The sequence below is a fragment of the Pezoporus occidentalis genome, unplaced genomic scaffold (assembly GCF_034315485.1).
Source record: "Pezoporus occidentalis ecotype Australia unplaced genomic scaffold, CSIRO_AGI_Poc_V1 ctg23, whole genome shotgun sequence".
Classification (NCBI taxonomy): Eukaryota; Metazoa; Chordata; class Aves; order Psittaciformes; family Psittacidae; genus Pezoporus; species Pezoporus occidentalis.
Genome location: NW_026914180.1, coordinates 2,027,489 through 2,052,413, shown reverse-complemented (window position 1 = coordinate 2,052,413; position 24,925 = coordinate 2,027,489). Strand labels below are relative to the sequence as shown.

The 24,925-nt window shown below is 36.2% G+C and overlaps 1 protein-coding gene across 2 annotated transcripts in view; it reads right to left on the bottom strand.

The window, feature by feature from the left end:
• LOC134165048 (sodium channel protein type 5 subunit alpha-like) overlaps positions 1-22,797 on the bottom strand; it is a 41,697-nt gene extending 18,900 nt beyond the window's left edge. The window contains exons 1-15 of one of the 2 annotated variants that reach the window (XM_062621390.1): positions 22,482-22,797; positions 20,830-20,948; positions 19,468-19,554; positions 18,261-18,389; positions 13,977-14,056; positions 11,864-12,070; positions 11,167-11,230; positions 10,428-10,572; positions 9,034-9,216; positions 6,912-7,103; positions 5,202-5,295; positions 3,245-3,483; positions 2,970-3,122; positions 1,524-1,877; positions 307-759 (exon numbers count right to left, since the gene is read on the bottom strand). In XM_062621390.1, coding sequence (XP_062477374.1) covers positions 307-759; positions 1,524-1,877; positions 2,970-3,122; positions 3,245-3,483; positions 5,202-5,295; positions 6,912-7,103; positions 9,034-9,216; positions 10,428-10,572; positions 11,167-11,230; positions 11,864-12,070; positions 13,977-14,056; positions 18,261-18,389; positions 19,468-19,554; positions 20,830-20,948; positions 22,482-22,754 — 2,772 coding nt within the window. In that variant the 5' untranslated portion in view covers positions 22,755-22,797. Of the gene's footprint in view, positions 1-306; positions 760-1,523; positions 1,878-2,969; positions 3,123-3,244; positions 3,484-5,201; positions 5,296-6,911; positions 7,104-9,033; positions 9,217-10,427; positions 10,573-11,166; positions 11,231-11,863; positions 12,071-13,976; positions 14,057-18,260; positions 18,390-19,467; positions 19,573-20,829; positions 20,949-22,481 lie in introns of those variants that run through there. The other variant, XM_062621389.1, reaches the window with a different exon arrangement.
• Between the last annotated feature and the right edge of the window lie 2,128 nt (positions 22,798-24,925).

Sequence of the window (24,925 nt, the reverse complement as noted above, 5' to 3'; positions counted from 1 at the left end):
GCTGTAAGGCAAAGGAGACTTTCTGTCTTGATCAAACTTCATTTAGCAATTGACAACCTTAAATGGAAGCAAAACAGACCAAAGTAGAATGATAGCTATCAATGAGAAGAATGATGAAAAAGTGAATATTCAACATTATTAAATAACTGAAACTATTTGGGTCTATTTTGCATTTTGAAGCTACTAGAAGAACAAAGAAAGTAAAATGACAGAAATGAGAGAAAGGATAACATTTACAGTTGAGTCTTCAAGATCATATTTATAGATGCAAGTTACAATAATTTTTCAAATATTACTATTCCCTACCTGTTTTCTATATTCTGTTTCTGTGCATACACTGTGCTCATCACCACCTTCATCCGTGTAAGTCTCTGGTACTGCAATAGGAACACAGGTACTATGACTGGTCAAAAATTCTTCATATTTCATTGTTACTGAGCAATTCCTCTCAGTATTATAATAACCCAGGTCTAAGCAGCTGTTGTCTATATCCTTTCTGACATCTATCATGGCATAGTTATTTTCCTCTATGTCTTTGGCTGAAATTTTCACCAAAGTCTTCTTTTTGGCTGTTGTTTTGAGGCTTCGTTTCATTGCTTTGCAACAACGACCCAAAATTCTGTCTTTCACAGACTGCAGGCCCTTGCGAATATGCACAATGGTAATCTGACTTTTGGTCATTTGTCCAGATTCCTCTTGATCCGTTGAGGAGTCAGTATTGAATGAATTCAGCAGCAAGGCAATGAATAGGTTGAGCACCTTAAAATAGTTAAAGTAAGTTGGAGACACTACTGGTAACAGAAAAGGCATTTCAGAAAACCTTCATTAGACAAAAGCATCTCAGTCTTGCTTTCATCAACCACTGCAATGAAATAATTTACTATTATACTGAAATACTAATATATATATATATGGCTCTTTCTGGAAGGAAGGGCAGGAACAAAAAGAAAGAAGTGACAGTTTGAGTCTAGCAAATATATTTTCACATGCTCTGATGTCCATAATGTCTACAAGGAGGTAGATATGTAGAAAAACAGCAGGCAAAGATAAATTTTAGTAACACTACCATCAAAAAGGATCTCGTATGTGCCAACAAATCAAGCACATGGAAAAGATTTTGTCTTCCTGCATATATACAGTAGAAAATTATGTGGCACACAAACCAGAAAATCTGGGACTTTAGATAATAAGAGGATAAGTTGGCAAGCTTAAAAGCACTGACTAATTTGGTTAATTGATCCTAGTAACACCAAAGATGAAAAAATCAGAGACCAAATTATCAAAAGCACCGCACTTCTATACTCTGGGTGGAAGAAATAATTTTATTTTGCTTAGCAGCTACCTTTTGTGTGAGAAAGAGAAAGGGGAAAAGGAAAAAAGTCAGAAGAAAAACATACATTAAGTAACATCCAGAAAAAAAGAATACTGTGAATATTTTTCAAATAATAAAGTTTGCCTTGGAAAAAAGATGCTGATGTAATTGGATTCACTCAGAATGGACTGAAAAATAGCTTGAAACTCACCACCAGGTTTCCTATGACCAGGACTACCAAGAAAATGGGAAGACATAGCCCTTTTCCAGCCACTTCCATACATTCCCACATGGTTTCAATCCATTCTCCACATAATATTCGGAATATAATCAGGAATGAATGATAAAAATCCTTCATATGCCAGCGTAACTGTGCATCGGTGCTTATTTTACAAGAATATTTTTCATAATAAGGGCCTAAAACCTGCTTTCCTACTACAGCAAAAATAAATATAGTGACAATCAAAACCAGAGTGAGGTTACCCAGAGCACCAACTGAGTTTAGAATTATTTTCATAAGAGTATTTAAGGCTGGCCAGAATTTTGCCAATTTGAAGATCCTGAGCTGTAAGTAAAACACAAGAGAACAATGTGAGTAGCAAACACTACATAGGTAGCACAGCACAAATAAAAAACAGACCCCGCATTTATCATGCTGGCTTTACTACAGGAATAGCACCATAACTTTTCCCCGAAGAAAGGTTTATATTTGTTCCAATGTGAAACACTGTGCTTCAGCTCAGATAGTTAATTAGTATTAATAGCGGTGATGACAATAGAAATATTCAAGTGGCTTATAGGTACTTGCATGAGGCTTATGAAATGACTGAATTGTAGACTAAATCAAATATGTAAGAAAAATTGAAAAAAATTTTTTTCTGCCTCTTACACAACTGAATTAAAATAGGATCTGAAAAGACAGGTCAGATCTTTTGCATGCATTCTCATGAGTAAAAAGGACACTTTTAGTAAAATCAGCATCAGGGCTGCTCCAATCTTTCAGTCATGATCACAAGATGAAACAGAATTCAAATGAATTTCTACGTGTGATGCCTCTGAAAAGCTATGAAGAATGTTGGAAACATTTAGGAAATATAGCACTCTGAATACATAGTAAGGATGCAAACAAAACCATAACATTACACATAGAGATCTCAGAGATACTCCTCCTGTTCCCTAAGATGAAGGAAAGCCTTGAAAAGACCTCATGGCCAAGCTTAAGCCTTGAGGAAAGCTGTGTTATTTTACAAATCAAATTTTACAAACTCAAAAGGAAAAGCTGTGAGGGAACCACTGCTATCCCTAAGCTCAGATAATACCTTTTCCTAATGGAAGATCTGAAATGTAGTTGAGTGGTGCCACTGTACAGACCTAACAGAAAGCCATTGAATTGTCTGCTAGGTCAAATCTTCAAAAGAGCACATTGTGCCACAGGATTTATAGTATCCAATATACACAGTATAATAATCATATTGAATGCATTTGTTAATATTCATTTAATATTCGCTCTAATTAAATATTCACACGGGCTTGCTATTTACTAATGAAGAGAAGTGATATAAAGGGTTCATCAGTAAAATAATTTGAGGGTGTTTCACTGTAATCTTTATAAATCTATACAACATATACTTAAAAAAAAGAATAAAGAAATAATTACCAGCCTGAAATATGATAGATTTTCTTCAAAGCTTATTAGGTCAATCATAACAACTATGCTATCAAAAATATTCCATTTTTGCTGAAAATAGTTGTAAGGATCAAGAGCAATGATTTTCAAGATCATTTCTGCTGTAAAAATCAGGGTGAAGACCTGGAAAGAGGAAAAAGAAATCCAGCAAAAAGTCACTGAAAAAGTATGTCTCTTTATGGGATTTTTCAAATATAAATACAGGGTCATAACTCCATATTCATTCTAACATAGACCTAACTTACCAAGTCACTTCTATAAAATAGTTCTTTGTAATCATGGTTCACGCCAGGATGCTTCAAAGCCATGAATAAAGTATTTGCAATAATGCAAACCATGATCAAGGTTTCAGCAAATGGATCCAAAATTACCATTTTCACCTTCTCTTTGACTGCTCTCCAGAATGAACAACAATTCCAAATTAGACACTTTCGAGCAAGATGTTTCCATTGAGAAGGACATGTAATTTTTGACTTTTGCATGTCTAAATGACAAAGAGGTAAAGTGACATACAGATAATTTTATGTGCAATATCAGCATGAAGAAAAAGACAATCACTCATAGAAATGTCTGAAAAGAAAAATCATTCATGTGAGCAAAACAGCATCACTGAAAATAAAGTTTCATGCATTCTACACAAACTTATTACAGGCTATTTGAAGGTCACTATCAACAAATCTCTTAATTAAGAAACAGGTGATATTGCCCACCTCTTCATATGTTTATTAAACTATTGAAGGATGATAGAGGATCTGTATTAAGGAGAAATAACTTAACTGTCTTTGGAAACTGTCAGCTAGTTTTCTGTGCGCTGCATCTATGCAGTCACAAATGCAGCATGGCTTGAAGAAAAGCCCAGCATAAAATGAAGAAGGGTGTGCCCCATATCTTGATGTCCCATAGTTGAAGATATGATCATAAGATAAGTTAGAAGGGACCTCAGATCTGTACTGCAACCCCCTTCTCAAAGCAGGGTCAGCTATGAGGGCAGACACACATAAACTGTTCCGCTGCCCATAGTGAAAATTTCTACTTACACACAGTTTGAAACTCTCTTCTTTCAATTCATGTCTGTTGCTTCATCTTCTGCTGTGTGCCATTGTGAAGAGCCTGGCTTCATCTTCTTGAGAATGTCTTCCTACACACTGGAAGGCTGATATTAACTTCGCCTCAAAGCTTTCTCTCTGGCCTGAACCAGCCCAGCACTGGGCAAGTGCTCCAGCAACTGGCTTGGAATCACCCTACTGAACATAATGTATGTCTTATACTGGGGAGACTGGGGGCAAACTGGGCACAGTATGTGGTCTAGGATGTGCTTAATAAATGGCAATAATCACTTTTCCCCTGGCTATACTCCTTTTAATAAGACTAGGATACTGTTAGCCATTGCTGCTACAAGGGCATGTTGCATGCTCAGCTCACTGCCCACAAGGACCCACAGGGCCTTTCCCGCAGAGCTACTTCCCAGCCAGCCAGCTCATAGCCTGTATTGTTGCAAGAGGTTCTTGCAGATTTGTTGACGTTTACATTTGCTCTGGTTGAATTTTCATAAGGTTCCTGTTGGCCCATTCCTCCAGCCTAAGTCCCTCTAGATGGCAGCCCTTACCTCCAGTGTATCAAGAGGTTCCCCCTTAATTTGGTGTCATCTGCAAAATTCAAGATCAAGCTCTCTGTTGCCTCTTCCAGGTCACTTAGGACAAGATGGGTCCGAGGATACACCCCGGTGGTACTCCACTTGTTACCTGCCTCCAGGTAGAATACAGCTTGTTCACCAGACACTTAAGTCCAAACATCCAATCATTTTTATTTTTTTTTGACCAGCTGGTTGTCTACCCTTGCAGATCCTGACACCCTAACTTGGAAGAAAAAGTACTGTGCAAGACAAAAGTACTGTGCGAGACAGTGTTGTAAGAATCGCTAAAGTCAAGGTAAATGAAAACACTGCTCTCTTCTCATCCACAAACCCCATTCATTTTACTGGGCAATCAGCTTGCCCAGGTATGATCTTTGGTAATTTTAAGTCGTAATTACAGATATGTGATATGAAAATATTTACTTTACTGAAAGGTACATTTAATAGCAGCATAATTTCCTCCAGCAACTTTTAAAATAATGCTGGTTTTTTGTGACATTTTGATCTCTTAGGTCAAGTTACACAATCACCACAGGAAAAACACTAAAGAATGACTTAACACAAATTACCTGTAATAATAGTGGCTGCACTCATTAACCTTTGTCTTTGAAAAGGATCATTAATAGAGTCCACTGACAATTCATAGGACAGCAGTATCTGCCTCTAGTTAGAAAGACAACAGAAGATAATATAACAAAAGAATATGAAGAAATGGCAAATATTAATAAAATTATGTCCAGCATAAGATCAATATGGCTTTTTAAATACACATTTTATGAATGTTTTACATATTTTACATTTACTTCCTTGCTGGAAAGATGTAAAATGAAACAATACAACAATACCATGCGTTTGCTTTTGATGGTGTGGTGGTGTGTTCCACTCCCCAACCCTTTATTTCCCAACTCTGCTTAAGTGGTAACTATCAGTGGTGGTGGTAATGCATATGTCTGGGAAAGGCAAAGAACATTTCATCAAAACCAGTAATATTTTTCAAGAAGTTGTTTCCTTCTGAAAATATTTACCAACTATAATAATGCCATTATATAAGTACTGCTGGGGTCTTGGTAACGTGATAGTAAGGACTGTCCACGAGATATACGGCATCTTGCCAGTGTCAACGGTACTGTAAAAAAAACCTCAAGATTAGGAAAAGTAACAATTTCAACTCTTAAAAGCAGTTTCTTAACGGATTTAAAAAGGAGTGATGAGCAGGGAAGCCAGAAGTCACAGCTGTAATCAAGATGTGAAATAGCACGTGTAGGTTTCAGCCTAATATTCAGGCATCCACGTTTAATTTGTTCATGTGCTAAAATCTGCTTTATTATAATTGATGTTTTATATATATATGTTTGATTCATTTAAATCTAAGTGTCCGAAGCCATTTGAGACTGCCTGTTTAGACATTTGATATCTGAGACATTCACAGTCTCAGACCAAGCAGACATGACACATCATGTCTGTACCCTTCTGTAGAGCAGGTGGACGCCAAGTAAGACACTCTAGAAAACATCTAATGTCACTAAGGATTAATTTGTGACCCAAAAATTCAAATCTATAGTCGACTCTGGGAGTTTAGAATGTAAATAACATGTAGACACCTGCAAACAAAAACCTGAAGCACAATTCAGTTGCCTAAATCTAGAAATTTAGTAACATTTAAGATGCCATAATGTATTTAAGATATTCACACAGTGCTGGAAGATGTGCCACAGACACCAAAGATACCAGAATATCCAAGATTTCCAAGAACATCTAAAAATGCCACTAGATTCTTATTGTTACGAAAGTGAATTATGCCCCTAACATTAGATATCTTCATACTGAACTAAATACAACCCAGAATATTTAGGCCAGAGAACTAGGTGTGTGTACAAAAAAAAAAAAAAAAAGAAAGATTAGGCCATTAGGGAAATTCTAAAACTTACAGGATTTTGTGTGTTTATTTATGCAGCACAATAGAGATGCTGACAGATCTTTCCACAGCTCTAAGTGCTGAGGTCTACACTGTGTCTTAACTATACTACTGACAACCACTTCAAACTTCCCTTTCAAGTCCATTTAGTTCTGTCTCTCTCTGGTCCCAGAAATCTATCTTTCAGATTGCTTTAAAACACAAGTTAATCCAATGCATGAAAGAGAGAGGGGTGGGAGGAGGGGTGTGTTTAAGAAAAAAAAAAATGAAGGAAAAGATTGCAAATAAAGGAAGATTTTCTTCTCATCTACTTGTCATACCACATCTAAGTCTAATGAATCTATCTTCTGTTTCAAATACTTACAAGCTTCTTGTGGCAGTGAACAGGCTGTGACTGAAACATATGTCCATCTTTGTCATGATCACTTAAAATTGAACTTTTGCTTAAAATAGGTTTTTCTTTCTTCACCTCTTTTTCTTCTGAATTTTTCAACTCAGCAGCTGACATTTTGGATTCAACATGTAGGGCCTTATTACCTTCTCCGATAGCCAACATCTGTAAAAGAATCAGCAAAAGATCTGTCTAATAATACAGGGCAAATGAATGCCAGTGCATGGATTAGGATGATATACAATTTAATTATTATGTTATCTGCATGCTCTGCACCAACAATTCCTACTTTTAAAATATTAAATTACTATAAAAAGATAAGAGTACAAAATGCTATTTACAATACTGAAAGATAAAACAGTGTTACTTACCAGCTGCTGTAATTAAAGTCTGCCTTTGCCACTTTAGATATTGCATTTGTATCTGAATTACAGGATACTCTGGTGTATCCTTTTACTCTCCTTTTCCTGCTTTGGAAAGGACCTTGAGCCCAAAGACAACAGAAGACTAAGGGCTTAAACAAAATCCTAAAGCATTAAACCTTTCTGAACTACTAATCCCATTGAATGAAGAATAGGTGGAAGAATAAGTAAAGCTTGGCAAGCTGGAATTTTGGACAGAGAAACATTACAGGCCTGTCAACAGCTAGAGAGGAGGGATTTGGCAAACTGGTGATGCAATTCACCTTAATGATGAAACTGGGTAGTTGTTAGAGAATGTTTGAATGTCCTTTTACAAGTCTGACTTTTCTGATTGTTAGCAGTAAATCAGAGGTATCTTTTATAAAAAGAAGATAAAATGTCCTACCAATAACTTTCAGTCTATCTTATTGCCTCACCTCAGAGCTTCGTTTCTTAGAAATAAAATAATTTCTCAGAAATAACAACAAAGTGACACCTGCTCCTATACAGGCAAGGAATGAATGAATCTAGGCAATATTGTGCCAAGAGGAAATACTACAGAAATCTGATCTGTGTCTATGAGGTCTCCAAACCAACAGCAAAGAAAACACAATCTCTGGATGTCCATCTATATTAATATGGAACTAATGGCATTAGCCTGGACAAAGACTATGACTGCTCTTGTCAAATGGTAAGCCTTCTGCATACAGTCACTCAAAAAAAAGGCACGACATGCCTTAAATAGCCAATCAAGTGGCTCTCAGAAAGCCTACATTTTTAATCAGTCCTGAAATCTACCAGCATCAGAACTTCCAATATCAAGGAACTGTAGAAATGACAATTTTTCTTATACAGAATCATAGAACAGTTAGGGTTGGAAAGGACCTTAAGATCATCTAGTTCCAACCCCCTGCCATGGGCAGGGACACCTCACACTAAACCATTTCACCCAAGGCTTTGTCCAACCTGGTCTTGAGCACTGCCAGGGATGGAGCATTCACAACCTCCCTGGGCAACCCATTCCAGTGCCTCAGTACCCTAACAGGAAAGAATTTCCTCCTTATATCCAATCTAAACTTCCCCTGTTTAAGTTTTAACCCATTACCCCTTGTCCTGTTACTACAGTCCCTAAGGAAGAGTACCTCCCCAGCATCCCTATAGGCCCCCTTCAGGTACTGGAAGGCCACTATGAGGTCTCCATGCAGCCTGCTCTTCTCCAGGCTGAAAAGCCCCAACTTTCAGTTTACACACTTGTACTTCCTTCATCAAACTACACGGTAATAGCAAGAAGGAATATTCAGAGAAAGGATTTTTTTGTACACAGCAATAGTAGCAGTGTACAAGACCGGGGTAAACCACAGAGCACAGGAACCTGTGCATTTCCATGAAAGCTACATACTTGCCATCAAGCCAGTCCTGTGCAATATCAGGTCTGCCAATCCTAAAACTTAATATGATTGAACTTGGACTTATTCTGTTAGTTTGTAACGCAGAAATGCTTATATATATTTATATATATTTGTATGTATAGACACACACATGCATTTATAAAACGACAGAAAGACAAACAAAGTGTAAGAAAATATTTCAAAAAGCAGATGCTCAATTAAAACTCTTATTTCCCTAATTCACAAACAGAAGAAAACAAAAGGAACCACATATTATATATATATTATCTGTAATAATTTACAAACCTGTTCTTCCTCTAGAATTTGATAGGCATCATGAAGTATTTTTTCCTTTTCCTCTAGAGCTTCATTTTGCTCTTTATATGCCAAAGTTACCACAGCCAAGATCAGATTGAAGAGATAAAATGAGCACAAAAAGATGACTGCCATAAAAAATAAAACATAGCTCTTTCCAGATGTACGGATAGTCTGTGAGGAAAAGGTTATAATAAATAAAGGTTATAATAATTTCTATACAAACTAACTTTTAAAATAGGATTTCTAACTAACTTTAAACAATTTATTTTCCTATAAAACACAAAGGCTCAACATACTGCACTCTTTTCATTAAAAAACAGTAGGATATACCTCTGGTCTAAGTTAAATAGAAGGTGTAGAAATACATCTAGTCAGGAGTTCCCCTGGCCTCCAAGTGATTAAATTTCAGCTCTTAAAAATGTCTCTGTGATCACACAACGTTTTCTCTTTCTTAACAGACCATCAAATGTCCATAATGATGTCATTGCAGGGAATAATTTACAAAATACATTCTTAAAATTAAATATCTCACAGCAAATTAGGCAAATGATCATCAGAGTTTAACTTAAGAGAAGACAACTTCAGCTGTAAAGAGATACACAGGTGGCTACCAGAGAAATTAATAAAACTCAGTAATACAGATGAAAGTTAAGATCATCTAAAGAATCATGAAAGATGTTGTGATGAGAGAATCAGAGGCAGTATTTAGATTGATTGCTTACTGTTACATTTTCTCAATTTGTAAAGGTTGCTGTAAATAAGGTGGACCATATGAAAGTTACAAAACAAGGCAGAGGATAATACCTTTCTAGCAAAGGCCCTGCATAGATGTAAGGGACCCAGAGAGCTCTCTACATGCAATTTTTGTACCATTTTTATCAAAAAGTGGAACATGAAAGTTAAATTCAGCTCTCTGAATCAAAACATAAAGGCTCCCTTTTTTTTTTCTGGTATCAATTGTCAAAAATTTTTTGAAATTGGTGTATATGTTGAGCCAAAAGGCTTTTGTGAGGAGTTAGGACTTCAAAGGAAGAGAAACAGTGTGTGTAACAAGTCCTCATCTACCCTGCAGCAGCAGTGAGCTCACTAGCCAAATCCACTACATACCCAAATCCTGTGGCGGTTTCATATTAATATTTAACTATTAATCATTGACCCAGGTGTGCTCTCCAATGAGCATACACAGCAGGATTGCTCCCATCCAATGTCACTCACAGAAGGTGTAGCAACTTAGTCACTTGAAGCTAATTCTTTAATATTTACATTGATTTTAGAAGACATTTGGTATCAGTAATGTTGAGACAGGTGCAGAATTTTCTAGTGGACATAACATTCTAAACTGCATGTCTAAAGTCATTATAGCAGGTAACAAAAGTACATACTTGTCTGTAGAGACGTTCCCAGTAATCCTGTGTCATAAGACGGAACAAAGAAAGGAAAGCCCAGCCAAAATGATCAAAACTTGTATAACCAAAGTCAGGATTCTTCCCAATCTTCTTACAGGTATAGTTTTGGGGACACTCATTGCTAGCAACAAAAGAAACGTTAAACAGTATTCACTTGCAGTGTTAGATTGTACCTGAAAGCGTCCAGTATACAACATCAAATATATATTGGGTCAGTTTATCTGAAAGTCTGTTTCATTATTCCCCAGTATAATTCTGCTAGAAAGGCGATTTATATCAGACAATCCTAGAAAGTCATTTGTCCAATCAAACTGGCTAGACAAAGTCTACTTCTGCCTAGTTTCTGACTAGACAGAAATCCTCCACCAATGTAGGTTACATTCAAACAAATAAAGAGGGGAAAAAATGGATATTTAAAAAATAATTCACCAAGAGGAGGAGAGTTTATTCATATTTCACAAGTCTTTACTATCTTTTTTTCCTACTCATGCATGTAATTCTACATTACTATGATACTACCAGTGGTTAGCAACAAGCACATAAATAGTTGTTTGCATCCTAGCACGATATTTCATTCTTTTTCTGATGTAAATATCTGAGCTTTAATTTAATAACACACAGACATGCACCCTCTTCATCACCATTCCTTTACGCCAGAAAATATACCTGGAGGAAAAAAATAAGGAAGTATACTAAAACTGTTTTGTTCACTTACTCAGGCTGTGAACTGAACCCACAGAGCAATATTTCAGAAGATTTATTCATTCTAGCGCAGACATCTAATAAAAATAAATTCATTAATTAATTAATAAATCAAGGAATCAAAAAATCAGCACTTGTCAGTTCTTACAGCACTCTGGCAGTAAACCATACATTGTTGCACTTTAAAAGAAAAAACCTTGCTGGACCAAATCTCTGTGAAAGGCTCCTTTCACAACAAAGGGCCCATAGGGTTGTTTCTCAACAGATCTGTCCCTATGGCAATTAAAAAAAAAAATAATAATTGTGAACAGCTCACAAGGTAAGATTTTATTTGATTTCTGGTAAAAATAAAAACATCTGGCAGAAGCAGGCAAAATCCCTGAACAATATAATTAAGTAGTTGAAACATTCTCTGTGCAGTACCCCTCAAATTAGGATCCCCATACAATGTGCATAGGTGAAGAAGTAAATGCTTATAGAAAACTCAGTCTCTTCTATCCTACAAACTGCTAATCTTTCTCCAAATCCAGGATCCACTAATCTCACATTCAGTTGCCCCAGAGACTTCCTATTACTACTTGTGCAAACGGAAGGACATACCTTCTCGTGAGAAATATGTGCAACTATATTTTAACATCTGTTAAAAAAACCCTAAGACATACATAACAAAATACACACATTATGAAATGAGGGAAAAGAATAAAATTTACCTTCAGTATCTGGTACATAGATCTTAGCATCCTTACATAATGTGTCATTGTAAGTAGTATTCTTGAGGACACATTTGGATGTTAAATTGCCCATAAAAAGCTGAAGGCCTATTAGAGCAAATACACTCAAGCAAAAAACAGTGAAGATCAACACATCTGTAAGTCTCTTAACAGATTCAATAAGTGAATTTACGATGACTTTCAGACCTAGAAAAGAAAGATTCAACAATATGTAAAATGAGAAGAGGAACGCAGTAGTGTTCCCATATGGTAATATACAACAGTTGCAAGTATGTTGTGGTTTTGTAACTTCAGAATATTAAATGAGGTAAAATAAATCATAGTAATGATTAATGTGTTTTTACTTAAAATTCCTAATCATATCTTATCTGGCTTTTCCTTCCAACACTAATTTTGCTAACTTGAAAATTCTAAATTAAGATGGCATCTAAGCAAACTCTTTTAGAATGTTAATGAATATGGACAGATTTCTGTGCTTGATTAACATTCAACAAGTACTTCACATTGTGCCAAATATACATTACAATAAAGGATAGCTTCTGCTGACCTCATGGAACTTTGCCTTTGAAGTTAAAGCCTTAGAGATATCACCAGTTCAAAACCAAAAGAGCATCTGTGACACTGAGAAAAGAATGTATGCTGGGGAACACCCAGCTGGAACGCAGAGTGGCAGAAAAAGACCTGGGGTTCTGATGGGCACAAGCTGAACATGACACAGCAATGATCTCTTGCAACAAACATGAATGGTATCCTGGGCTGCATTAAGCAAAGCATGGCCAGCACGTCAAAGGAGGTGATCATTCGCCTCTACTCAGCACTGGAGAGGTCACATCTGGAGTACTGGGTCGAGCTCTGAACCCTCCAGTATCAGACAGACATGGGCACACTGGCAAGAGCCCTCTAAAGGGTCACAAAGATGACAAGGACTGGAACACCTTTCCTGTGAGGAAAGGCTAAGAGATCTGGGACTGTTCATCCTTCAGAAAGGAAGGATCAGGGAGGATCTCACTGTGTATAAATATCTGACGGGAGAATGCAAAAAGAATGGAGCCAGGCTCTTTTCTGTGGTGCCCAGTGACAAGTCTGTAAACCATGTGCACAAACTGAAACACAGGCAGTTCCCTCTGAACATCAGGAAAGACATTTTCACTGTGAGGGTGACTGAGCACTTTCACAGGTTGCCCAGGGACATTGGCGAGTCTCCATCCTCAACGATACTCAAAAGCTGTCTGGACATAGTGCTGGTCAACCAACTCTAGATGGTTCTGCTTGAGAAGACAGGCTGGACCAGATGACGTCCAGAGGCCCCTTCCAATCCCAACCATTCTGTAATTCTGTGAAAATGGGTTACATACAAACTGAAGACCAATATTCTGGCAGAATAACTGAATTTGAACTATGACATAGCCAGGGAGTGATAGCCATGATTTTTCTAGTAGTCTTTGGTAAGAAAAAAGTAAAATTACATTTAATCTCTCTTCTCCATACTGAATATGAAATAAAAAGTACTGATCGGTGGTATTAATATTAAAAATTAAACATTTCTTATGTTTAATTCTTATTACAATAGAAAAATAAAAAAATATATTTACAATTACATAGAAATTGTAAGGGTAATATAGATGATGACAACAGGGTGAGTGATGCTCCTGGCCCATGAGCAGTTTGGGCCTGAAGCAAGCAGTCCAGCCCCCTGTCAGCTTCCCTGACATCTTTTAACTACTGACAGTGTCCTGCAGATCAGTCCCTGCTGCAGGAGGACCTCCACCAGTGTGCACCGCATGCAGCCCTGTCCATTATGCACCTTTGCCTCAAGAGACAAGTGGAGGCACTTTCTACACATTAAGGTCTGCACGGGGTGAGTGAGCAGCTGCAGGTACTGGGTTACCAGCTGGGCTTAAACCACAACGATAAAAAATATTCTATTGGGGTACTGCTGAAATTTACTACAGACTGCAAAACAGTTACACATTGCAATCTCCTTAACAGTCATAAAAATTGACCAGAAAACTGAAGACAAGAACAGGAGAGGAATTAGAATTAGCATACTGCTGAAGCACAGAGAAAATCAGTAAAACATGTTGTTCCTTACCTGGTATTACTGAAATAGCTTTCAAAGTCCTCAGTACTCTGAAAGTTCGAAGAGCTGAACCCTTGCCCACAGTAGCATAGCTATAAAATTAAATCACCATATAACTGAATGACAAAGATCTAGCTTTTCAGAGCATATGCATATTGAGCACACAGTAATGAATAAAGTGCAGCAACTAAATAGGTCAACTATGTCCTAAGGTAGATACATAAAGTTAGGAATCTAAGTCCATTTTTAGATGCTGATATAAAATAAAAAGACTTTTGACTAGTACCTCTGAAAAAAATAAGGGTTTTACTTAATGTTGATTTGGATGCTTAATTTTTGAGTTCTTATCCATCAAATGTCAAATAAATATAAAATCTTCAATGTCATAACTGTCAGAGGCTAATCTGATTTAGAACACCACATGAAAATATATGTTGCAGCTACCTCAAAACTATACAATACATACTTTAGGAGAAGGGTGTTGAGAAAAGCTAGGTTTACAGTATGTTAATTCTGCACCACATGGCTCTCTTTCTATTTAACAGTCAGCTAGGTACTTGAGTATTGAAATTAGTTTCAATTTAACAATTTCAACAAATTGAAAATATCAGAAAATTAATACTTTAAAAGTAGCATATCCAATACAGCACTTAAGCAGGCTTTATATTACATAATATATTTTATAAGGTGTCTTTCATGTCTGAATGGACATGAATTGTGATTCATCTTATGACAGGATCATAACTGGTAACATAATTCCTTAAAATAAAAGCTCTCAATAACAGAATCTGATAAACATTGGTTGGAAAGGACCAGTGGAAAGGAGTTTGACCTCTCACTCAAAGCATGGACTTTGTCAGCAATAGATCAGAACACTATGACTTTGCCTAGCCTGTAACATTTAATAATTCTGAAGTACCTTAAGGAATAACTGCACTTCGGTTAACTGTTCCAAACATTTTTATTTGTTGCATGATAGGACCCCCCTCCAAAAAAAATCCAGAAGGAGATACTATAGTGCAAAGTGATTATATCTGCTTGAATACAAATTAATTAGGAGCATGGGTAGGAAAGTAAGAACATAAAATTAAATTGTTCATACAATTGCTGGACTTCTTGATAGTGGCTGATGATTAACAATGTGTAAGCTCCTTAATAGTTTACAGATTACCCATACTAATACTTTGCTCACATCCATATATATGTGTGTGATGACATCTGAGTTCATAACCTATTATTTACGAAAAAGGAAAAGACAGTCAGGGGTATAACTGTTGATGGCAGCCTTTGCTACAGAACCCATGAGATGGTGGAATTTAAGACCCCAAGAGAAATAAGTAAGATGAACAGCAGAATAACAATCTTGGGCTTTAGGACAGCAGATTTCAGCATGTTCAGGCATCTGAAACTTCCCAAAGGGAAAAGCAGCCCCCAGAACATCAGGCTGATCTTCAAGGGTATTTTCTTTAAGGCACAGGAATGTCGCACTCTACTCTGTAGAAAGTCAAGCGGATGTGGCAGAAAACCAGATTGGCTGAACAGGGAGCTCCTGCCTAACCTCATATTCAAAAAGGAAGCATGCAGAAGGTTGAAGCAGAGACAGCTCTGGGAAGGGACAGTAAGACATTGCCAAGCATGCAGGGATGAAACAAGGAAAGACAAAGTGTTCAGCTGAATTTGAAGCTAGCAAGAGATATGAAGAGCAACAAGAAGGGCTGCTTTAAGTACATCAGCAGTAAAACGTTAACTAAAGAAACCCTGGGCCTGTTGTTTAAGGGGGCAGGGAACCTAGTGCCAAAGGACATTCAAAAGTTGAAACTACTCAGCATTGCCTTGATTAGTGAGGTCTGCTCTCAGGCCTCCCAGGTCCTTGAGTCTAGTGTATAAATCTGTGGAAGTGAAATATTATCCATGAATCTATGTGCTGTGATTGAAGGGTCCAAATTCAGCTGGTGGCTGGTAACTATTGGCATCCCTCATGGGATCATTAACATCCTGAAGAATGGAACAGAGTTTGCCTTCAAGTTCACAAATACTAACCGGGAGGGAAAGCAGTCAATACAAGGGGTAGCAAATCTGCTCTGCAGCATGAACTTGACGGACTGGAGTTATGGGCTGTAGAAACCTCAGGAAGGTCAGCAAAACCAAAGACAAAACCTTGCCCCCAGGTCATCATGACCACAAGTAGGAGCTCAGGACAGACTAGACAATGAGCAGCTGTGCAGAAAAGGACTTAGGGTCATGGAAGACAAACGGAACATGCATGAGCAGAGTACACTTTGTGAAATAGAATCCCTATACATGCTGGGCTAGATTAACATGAGTCTAGCTCATATGTTGAGAAGTCTAGTTCATATGTTGAGAAGTCTAGTTCATACATTGAAGGAAGTGATTTTTGAGAATGAATCTGTGTCCAGCTTTTTCATTTTCAGACATTTTTCATAGTGGAGCAGGTCCAACCAGGGCTCTAAGGAGGGCAGTAAGATAATCAGATGGTTAAATTATTAGGCTGGATTCGATTTGGTGAGTCTGAAGAAGAGCAGGCTAATGTGCTGGAGCAGGAATCTAATTGCTGGCTGCAGCTGTCCAATGTAAGGGCTTAGAGAAGATGGATCTAGGCTGCTCTTGAAAGCTCACCATGAAAGAATGAGAGGCAGCAGACATCAGTTGCTACACACAACATTTCAATTAGAAATTTGAGAAAAAAAAAAAAACAAACAACACAATGTGGCTGGAATAGCTAGCTCAGAGACGTTGCTGAACCTCCATGCTTACAGAAACTCAGAACTTCCCTGCACGAGATCCTGAGCAGCCTAATCTGAATTGGTAACTCTTTTAGCACAGAGCTGAACCATATGATCAATAGAAAGTCCCTTCCAATCTAAATGACTCTACACCCCTAATAAGTTGGAATATGACAACTGAAAATCATTCAGAAATGCTACATGACATATTTGCTTTGAAAGCTCTGAGACTGGATATGAATGAATCTGTTCACTGCTGCAAGTACGACTATTTTGCTTTCAAGATTAACATTCTGTATTAGAGATGCAAATTCTGACTTGGCTTCTTCCTCATTTCTTGTCCACCTAGCTAGTTGCTTTTGACATGAATTTAAAACTGCTCAGAGCAGTATTCCATCTGGCCTATTACCCTGTCTTCAAGAATTACCCACAACAGACTCTTACAGGGGAGTTTAGAATCAAGGCAGTGATGATTCCCGGTTTTAATTTTTCCAGTAAGTTTATAGCTCAGGGATTTCCTGAACAAGACATAGTATATTTGTGTTAAAAGTAACCCTTAATATGTTTTTATCTGGGATTTTGTGCAGATGACTTCCTGATCAAACTAAGTTCTTTCCATCCATAACCTCCCATAGGAGGAATGTAGTGTGAAAAACTACTCCTTTCTTATTCTGCCATATGGCAACTTCATTTGGTGCCTTTAGCTCTTGTTGTAGGAGAAAATAAAATAAAATAACTTATTCTCTTTTTGGCTTTATGCTACAGACTTCAACCGTATTCCTCCTCTGTATTTTCTTTTTTCATTATAGTTCTACTCTATTTTGTTTGTTATTGCATCGAATAAAAGATATACAGCTTCTCTGTATCTTCTTTTAATTCTTTTGAGATGTCAGGAGCAAAATCACATATTGTCCTAGAGAAAAATACAAGACCACACATAGAAACAACTATATGTTCTGCTTCTTTCTTTATTTCTTACCCATAAGGTCCTCATTTTCTATTTCCTTTTCTGCCCATGACTGCACACCAGAGAGGTGCTTTCACAAGATCATCTATTTGAATTCCAACATCATCTTTCCAACAAGTGAAAGCCATTTCAGAACCCATAATTGTGTATACAAAGTTAAGTGTGTTTTTCCTTAAGCATTAAGGAAATCATCATTCTTGGGATTTACCTTTTATTTATCACCATGTTATTCAACACCCTTGTGATCCACTTTGGATCCTTCTCAAATGAGTTTCAGCTGATCCAGATTACAACTAAGAATATAAACACGCATGCTTGGGTTTGGCTGTCTATGCAATCACCTCTTTACAAAATTTAAATATGTACTATACTGAGAACAATCAGTTCTAAAATGAGCTTTGCATTTAGGTCTCGCTTTAAGGCCTAGACTATTCTTCTCTTTGCAGATATGCAAAGGATAATTCAACCACAGTAACCCTTAAGCAGGTAGGATGCCAAACACTCTAAAGAACTTCAGCAATATCGAACAGCATTTTATTTGGGTGTTTATCCCTCGAGTGCAAAAGAACACTGAATTCTACTTACATTACGACAGTAGTGACAAAATCCATGCAGTTCCATGGATCTCGAAGAAAGGTAAATTCATTCCAAACAAATCCTGCTGCTACTACTTTTATCAGTATTTCACAAGTATATATGCCAGTAAAAATATATCTGAGAAGGAAAGTACATATTAAAATGCAGTAAAAATGTATCTGAGAAGGAAAGTACATATTAAAGTTGCAGAAATAAAAATATTAATGAGATTGAGAAAAATTCAGGCACATTCCTACCTTTTGTATTATTTAGTCACTGGATGGAGATGAAGGTAGAAAATGTGAAGTAATATAAGACAGGCTACATTAATTTCAGAAATAGCATGAGTACAAGAGGATGCCTTCCTGAATTTTAGTAAGATCTCCATGTAAATCTACAAACACATATGTTCACATAAGTATATGATACTATTTCTGGATGAAGGATGGTTCACATTTCCTTATGAAATGTTTTTATGGCTGTGTTTATGTACTAAAGCAGCTTGGCAAATTACCAAGCCTCAACATTTTGGCAGAACAATAACAGCAAAGACTTATTTTTAGCCTATAAAGTTTGCACATTCTATACATTTATTCTGACAAATCCTACATAAAATTAAGCTCTCATTATCACCGTGCTTACCCCAAAATTAGAGGAATTAAAATTATAGAAACTCTGAGGCTCCAGCCACATTTTCAAGATTTAATTCTGGAACATAAGCTCAAGTTACACTTGATATATTGTACAATTAGATAGCAAAACATTAAGTGGCTTCCTAATGTAACTGTTTCCTAATGTAAACAGCAAGGAAGAATGGAATTAATATTTATTCCTTTATAGCTTTTCCATCAGCCAGCCATAGCAGAAATTCAGGTTATTGCCTTAGAATGAGAGATATTAAGTTAGAATCCTACTGCACACTCTCTCTAGAAGGCTTAATCCTTAAAACAAAAAATGGGGCAACCTTCTATGTTACGTTAGATGACAAAATTAGGTAACATAGAAAAAAGGCATACGGTGTAAGCCTCTAAGAAAAGGCACTGAAGCTCCAGAGAAGACTGTGTGACATAATAATAAGAATAATCCCAAATCTTGCCCAAGAGGTCTGCCTGAGAATTTTAAACCCCCAGAACTGAATCACCACATTATTTAAATTCTTCAGTCCAGCATGTCAGTATTCCAAGAAAGAGTGAAAAATGGTAACCAAAATACTTACTCAGTCCAGTAGAGTTCATGTGGAAGCTTTACAGTCATGGAAACACAATTGAGTACCACAGTACATATAATAAAGCAAGTAAATAAGGTGAATAATAAGTTAAGGAAAAAGTTCTATTCTGTAAAAAAATGATGTTCAAAAAAGTTGCTGACATGCACATAATAAATCATACAGGTTTTCAAATAATTTCTTTGGTTTTAAATATGATCAGGACTTTTCATGTATTTTCCAAAGAAAATGATGTCAGCTCAAAATTCTGCTCAGATGGATAAACTTAATGATCTAAAAATAAAAATGAATTATTTGCATGTGAAGATAGTTTTGGAAGTTAGGACACGAGCAGGACATAATATGCATGACAGAAGAGATGAAGAACATTAGTGAAAAAAATTATTGAGTCCTCTGCTGTCTACTGCTATTTGAAACTTTAGAAACCTTCATTTCTTCCTGGCAGGAGCAGGAGATAAAGAGAAATGGGCCACAATCCCATAATAATGAGGGTTTTAAGCTTTTAAGCCTAGGAAAAACAGATGAAAAAGCTTAATTACCAAGAACCACTCTTCCTTGAAACTGGAAGTCCATATACACATGCCTAAAGGAGAGACTTAAGCTCTGCCACACGTTCAGAAAGCTTTCTCATTTTATGTGGCAGGTGATGAAAACATACATAAGAAAAAACATGCTTTCATGAAAGTTCACTTATAATAAAAGTTTACCCTAATAAAAGTGTTTGGGTTTTTCTAACAAACATAGGTCTTACATTTAGGGTTTATTTGAAACTGAACAGTAAATTTAGCAATTTCTAATAGCATGAATGCACAAAGTCAGCCATAAGTTGCCATAAAAGGACCTATTTCTTCAAATTAATATAATTCTGAGTGAAATCAGATGTTTGGCAGAAAGAGCAGAAACTATTCAGCCTATGGTTTTACACCTGTGATCCTTCATATTTTTACATACTCCAAACTACATTCATATTATTGCAAAAAAAAGATTAAAAAAATGGGTGGCTGTTCAGACCTTTCTAAACTTGAGTGCAGAACACATTTTTGGGGATAACATCAGACTCTTTTGGCAAAGCGTGGCTGAAAATCACATCCTTCCCAGGATGTCACTAGGTTTTGTGGGGTTTTTTAAACTTTTTTTAAACATCAGATTTGCAGATTTGAGATTTTTTTGGCATTTTAGTGTATACCAACACTATGCAAATATCTCAAATGTTGTAAACCAACATTCAATATAACTTTAGAAAAATCTCTCTCACAGCTATATGAGCTTACATTTACATGCATATGAAGAGAACAACAGAAAAGGTTACAGTATATTTTAAAACTGAAGTAAGGGAAACCAATAAAAGGATATGAATGGATCATAATTTTAATTGCTGCTTTTCTGACTGGATTAAAAGGACTAATTATACCCAAGGCAGATGTGGCAGTAAACCGGTAAATAATCCTACTTTTGTTTAATACCATAAAAGTCTAGGGAAAAAAGTAAAGGAAAAAAAAAAAGATTCATACAGTATCAAACATTTTAATGAAACAAAATTTCACCCCAAAATTAAATGTTTAGGTTTTCAAATCTGCATCTAGAACGATATCTAACTGCAATTAAGAGTAATGCTTTCCTGTATTCTTACTTGGAGCTATGGTTTGACGATACCACATTTTGAAAGAAAGACAGCAGCTACATAAATCACAGAATCATAGAATGGTTTGGGTTGGAACAGATCTTAGAGATCATCTAGTTCCAACACCCCCTGCCATGAGCAGGAACAAAAGTTAAAAGACAAAAGTTCATTATTGCCTGTGAGGAAGAAGTTAGTAATGAGAATGAATTTGAAGAGCAAATGATGATACTCACTTGGTCAAAGTAATCAAAAGATATTATTTGGGGACTGCAACAACGGTGTTAATCATAGTCAAAAGTATCTTACTCTTGGATAGCTTTACAGGCTACAAAAAATTATTTACAAAACACGTTGTGTACGACTGCCAGAATCTAGTCCTAAACTAAAAATTTTAGTTTTGAAATACATCTAAATTACCAAGTAGCACTGTAAATTTCTTCTAAGCTACCTTAAGGTCTATGAAGCTCCAAGTATTTTTGCCACATGAAGTAAAAATGAAATCTCTTAATTAAAAAAGCAGAGTTCATTACCTTTTCTGTAAACATCTTGTACTGAATCAGACTTAGTTTCTCTTCATCAAGACTATTACTGATTACATTGAGAAAAGAAATCTCTGGAAGAAAAAAGCTTTCTGCATGTTCTCTGATTAAATTATTATATTCCAGTAACTTGCTGGTATAAAGAAAGCAACATAGGGCTGGATGGAAGCTTCTGTTCCTCAGGTCAAGTACCCCTTAACAGTAAGTAATCATACAATAGACATCTAATTTAGAAGGGATTTCTCTAGTACCTACCTTACAAAGTCCTGTAGGCTACAGCACAAACCACTTTGAAATATCACGGAGAGTATGCAATATGAATATGGTACAATAAACAAAACTGATGAGACATAAAATAACTGGAAATTAATTTACTGTAATGAAAATATGTGGGTTTGCTACACAGAGTACTTGAAATATCTCACATATATCTCCCCCAATTTGTTTAATATTTGTAATTCAGCAAAACAAATGCAATAAGTCATTTACTGTTTGACAGGCACTGTTTATATGACAGTAAGCTCAGCCCCAAAGACATCATATAAGTTGCTCTGGAAAACAAAGTATCAGTGATCACAGAATATATTTCCTATCAAATTGTATCTACCAAGTGTATCAGGTTTTCACAATTAATCCTAATTGCTGACTGGAATTTAAAATACCTTTTCATTACACAATGTGCAGCATACCTTAGTACTCCTGACCCAAAAACCACCAATAATATTTGAAGAATATCTTCGTCTACAGAAGAATCAAAACCCACCAGCTCCTGAATAGAGGCTTTACTATCTCTTAAGCGTTCAGAAGACAAAATTGAATAAAATAATGCTTTTGAAAGTTTTAACCTTGTGATCACTGTAGTATGAATCAATATCCTCCAGGGGTTCCCCAATGAGCTCCACAGGAAGATCCCCATACAGAGATGGCAGTTTTTTGCAGGTTTTCAGATCAAGCTTAGGAGTAAGCTTATTTTCGTCAACTTCTTTGTCCTCATTCTCCCTTTTAGCTTTGGCTTGCTGGGATTTTTTCTCAGCAATTCTTTTCTCGATTGCTGCCAAGGACTCACGGGTGAAAGGTCGAAAGTTGCTAGTTTCTGAAGAGCAAAACAAGGGATCCATTTTTCCTTCTATATGTTTATTTCCAGTGCTAGAAGTAACTTAAAAGAGAAAACTATGGACAATTAGAAAATAACAGAAATACTACACAAATTAAAAATAATATCTATCAGGGAACATAAATAGAAAATGTCCTTGTGTTTCAACCTAGTTCCAGCTTGTATTACAATCAATTCTGAGTCTCAAATTATTTCTATCCACTCCCTTGTCAATAGCCACCCACTGAATATTTCCTGTGAGCACCTGGATCTGAAAAAATAAAGGGTAAAATATCTGTTCAGTTGGGGTTTAATATGCATTTAGCAGATTCTTTGATATGGGGAAAAAAAGAATAAAAATGTATCCATGTGGTAGGATTTTGTTTGAAAGCACAAAATCAAATATACTAGCTCAAATATTTATCTCACATGAACAACTGTTCATCAGTTCACCTGGAATACAAAAACAAAACAAACCAAGAAAATAGCTAACAAAGCACCTTATGAAACAGGGTAGAAATTACCTCTTTCCTGTATTGTACAATACCTTGAAAAAAGCTACTGCCATAACCTACCCAGTTTCAATAAAAATACTTCTGCTCTCTCATCACCATATTCTTCTATTTAACTACAATTAATTATGAACAGATTTGAAAGATTTTAGTCCTTTGTAAAATCAAACTTGGACATTTTATTGGACTACTGCTGTTTCTAAAATACATGGCCATTTTTTGAACCCCACACTTTGTCCCCTACTCTTTGCTTCCCACTCCCCCCAGCCCCAGCAAAACCTTTGTGCTTGGATAAATATCTATCAGTGGGGTCTTTTTTTGGTTGCTTTGTTTTGTTTTTTTAACAGATGTAATATACAGTTATTCACGCTATCAACATAATAAAATCTAATCACTCAAAATCAGAAATGCATGCCACAGGCTAGACTGTGCATTACCTAAAAATCCTGAAAAATACCCCTCAACAGCATTTTATGAGAAAAACATTCCAGATTTGTGTTGGCAAAGAAATTCCATTATGTCAGGAAAAGTATAACTCAGGTTAGGTAGTAGCAAAGCCAATTTGAGGGCATAAGCCCACATAACAAAACAAGAAGACAAAGAAGTAGTCAGTAATTAATCTGAGAAATATATTAATGTTTAGTAAAATGTCACACGTCAAATACAGGAATAGCTACATGCTTACAGCAATAGAATAGGACTACATTAAAGATACGTGTTCTTAGGTACATTGTGTCACTGAAATTGGTATCAACCATACCTTAAATAAGACCATATCGAAGACTCCAAAACATGTGTGCATGCATCTTATATATATATACACACACTTGTATGCATACATCCCTGAATATTTTAATGAAACATACATAGGTTTAAATTAAGTAAATTAGCAGTTGAGATTTCTCATAGTATACAAACATTTAGCAAAACCAAAATACTTACATCCCCTTCAAAATAAAACACCTTCACACCAATTTCTTTTGCTAATATCAGCTAGCTTGTATCTTCAAAGAGACAGAGTCTTCATTTTCCCACCTGCACAGTTTCATACAAAAGAACATCCTGTCTACCTATCTAGCTCCCATGCAGGAAGTTTTCTTTTGTATCAGGATGCCTGTGGGAGGGATGGAGGGAGGAGCTTAGTTGCTCTTCTGACAACAGTAAATGAAATTTTGTGATCTCACTGGGAACACTGTAAAAAAGGGAAAAGTGCATGGGTGATACTTTTGAAGACTAATCACCTAAATATTAATCAATTATTTTATTTCTGCTGAAATCATGTTTATTGAAAGCAAAGAAGGGTGGTTTTTTTTGTTCAGCTGGAAATACATTTGTAAAACCATACGAAAACAAGATCTGGTGTTTTGCATTTCATTCTGAGGTTTTAACCAACTGAACTTTCCAGCATGCATTAAATATAGGCACAAAATTTGCTCTTTATTGAAAGCTTTCAGTTAGAAATTAAGAGTTATATATTACTGTGTTTTATTCTTTTTATTTTTGTATTATTCCCAGGCTATAATGTATGTTCATTAAACCTTACAAAAACAAAATCTTGAAGTCAAATATACTATTTCATAAATACAAGATCAGAGCTCAAAGTACAGTCAGTATCACATTCTACTGTTCTTCCATCAGAATACACAAACCATGTTTTAATAAAATAAAACTCACAACACTTACC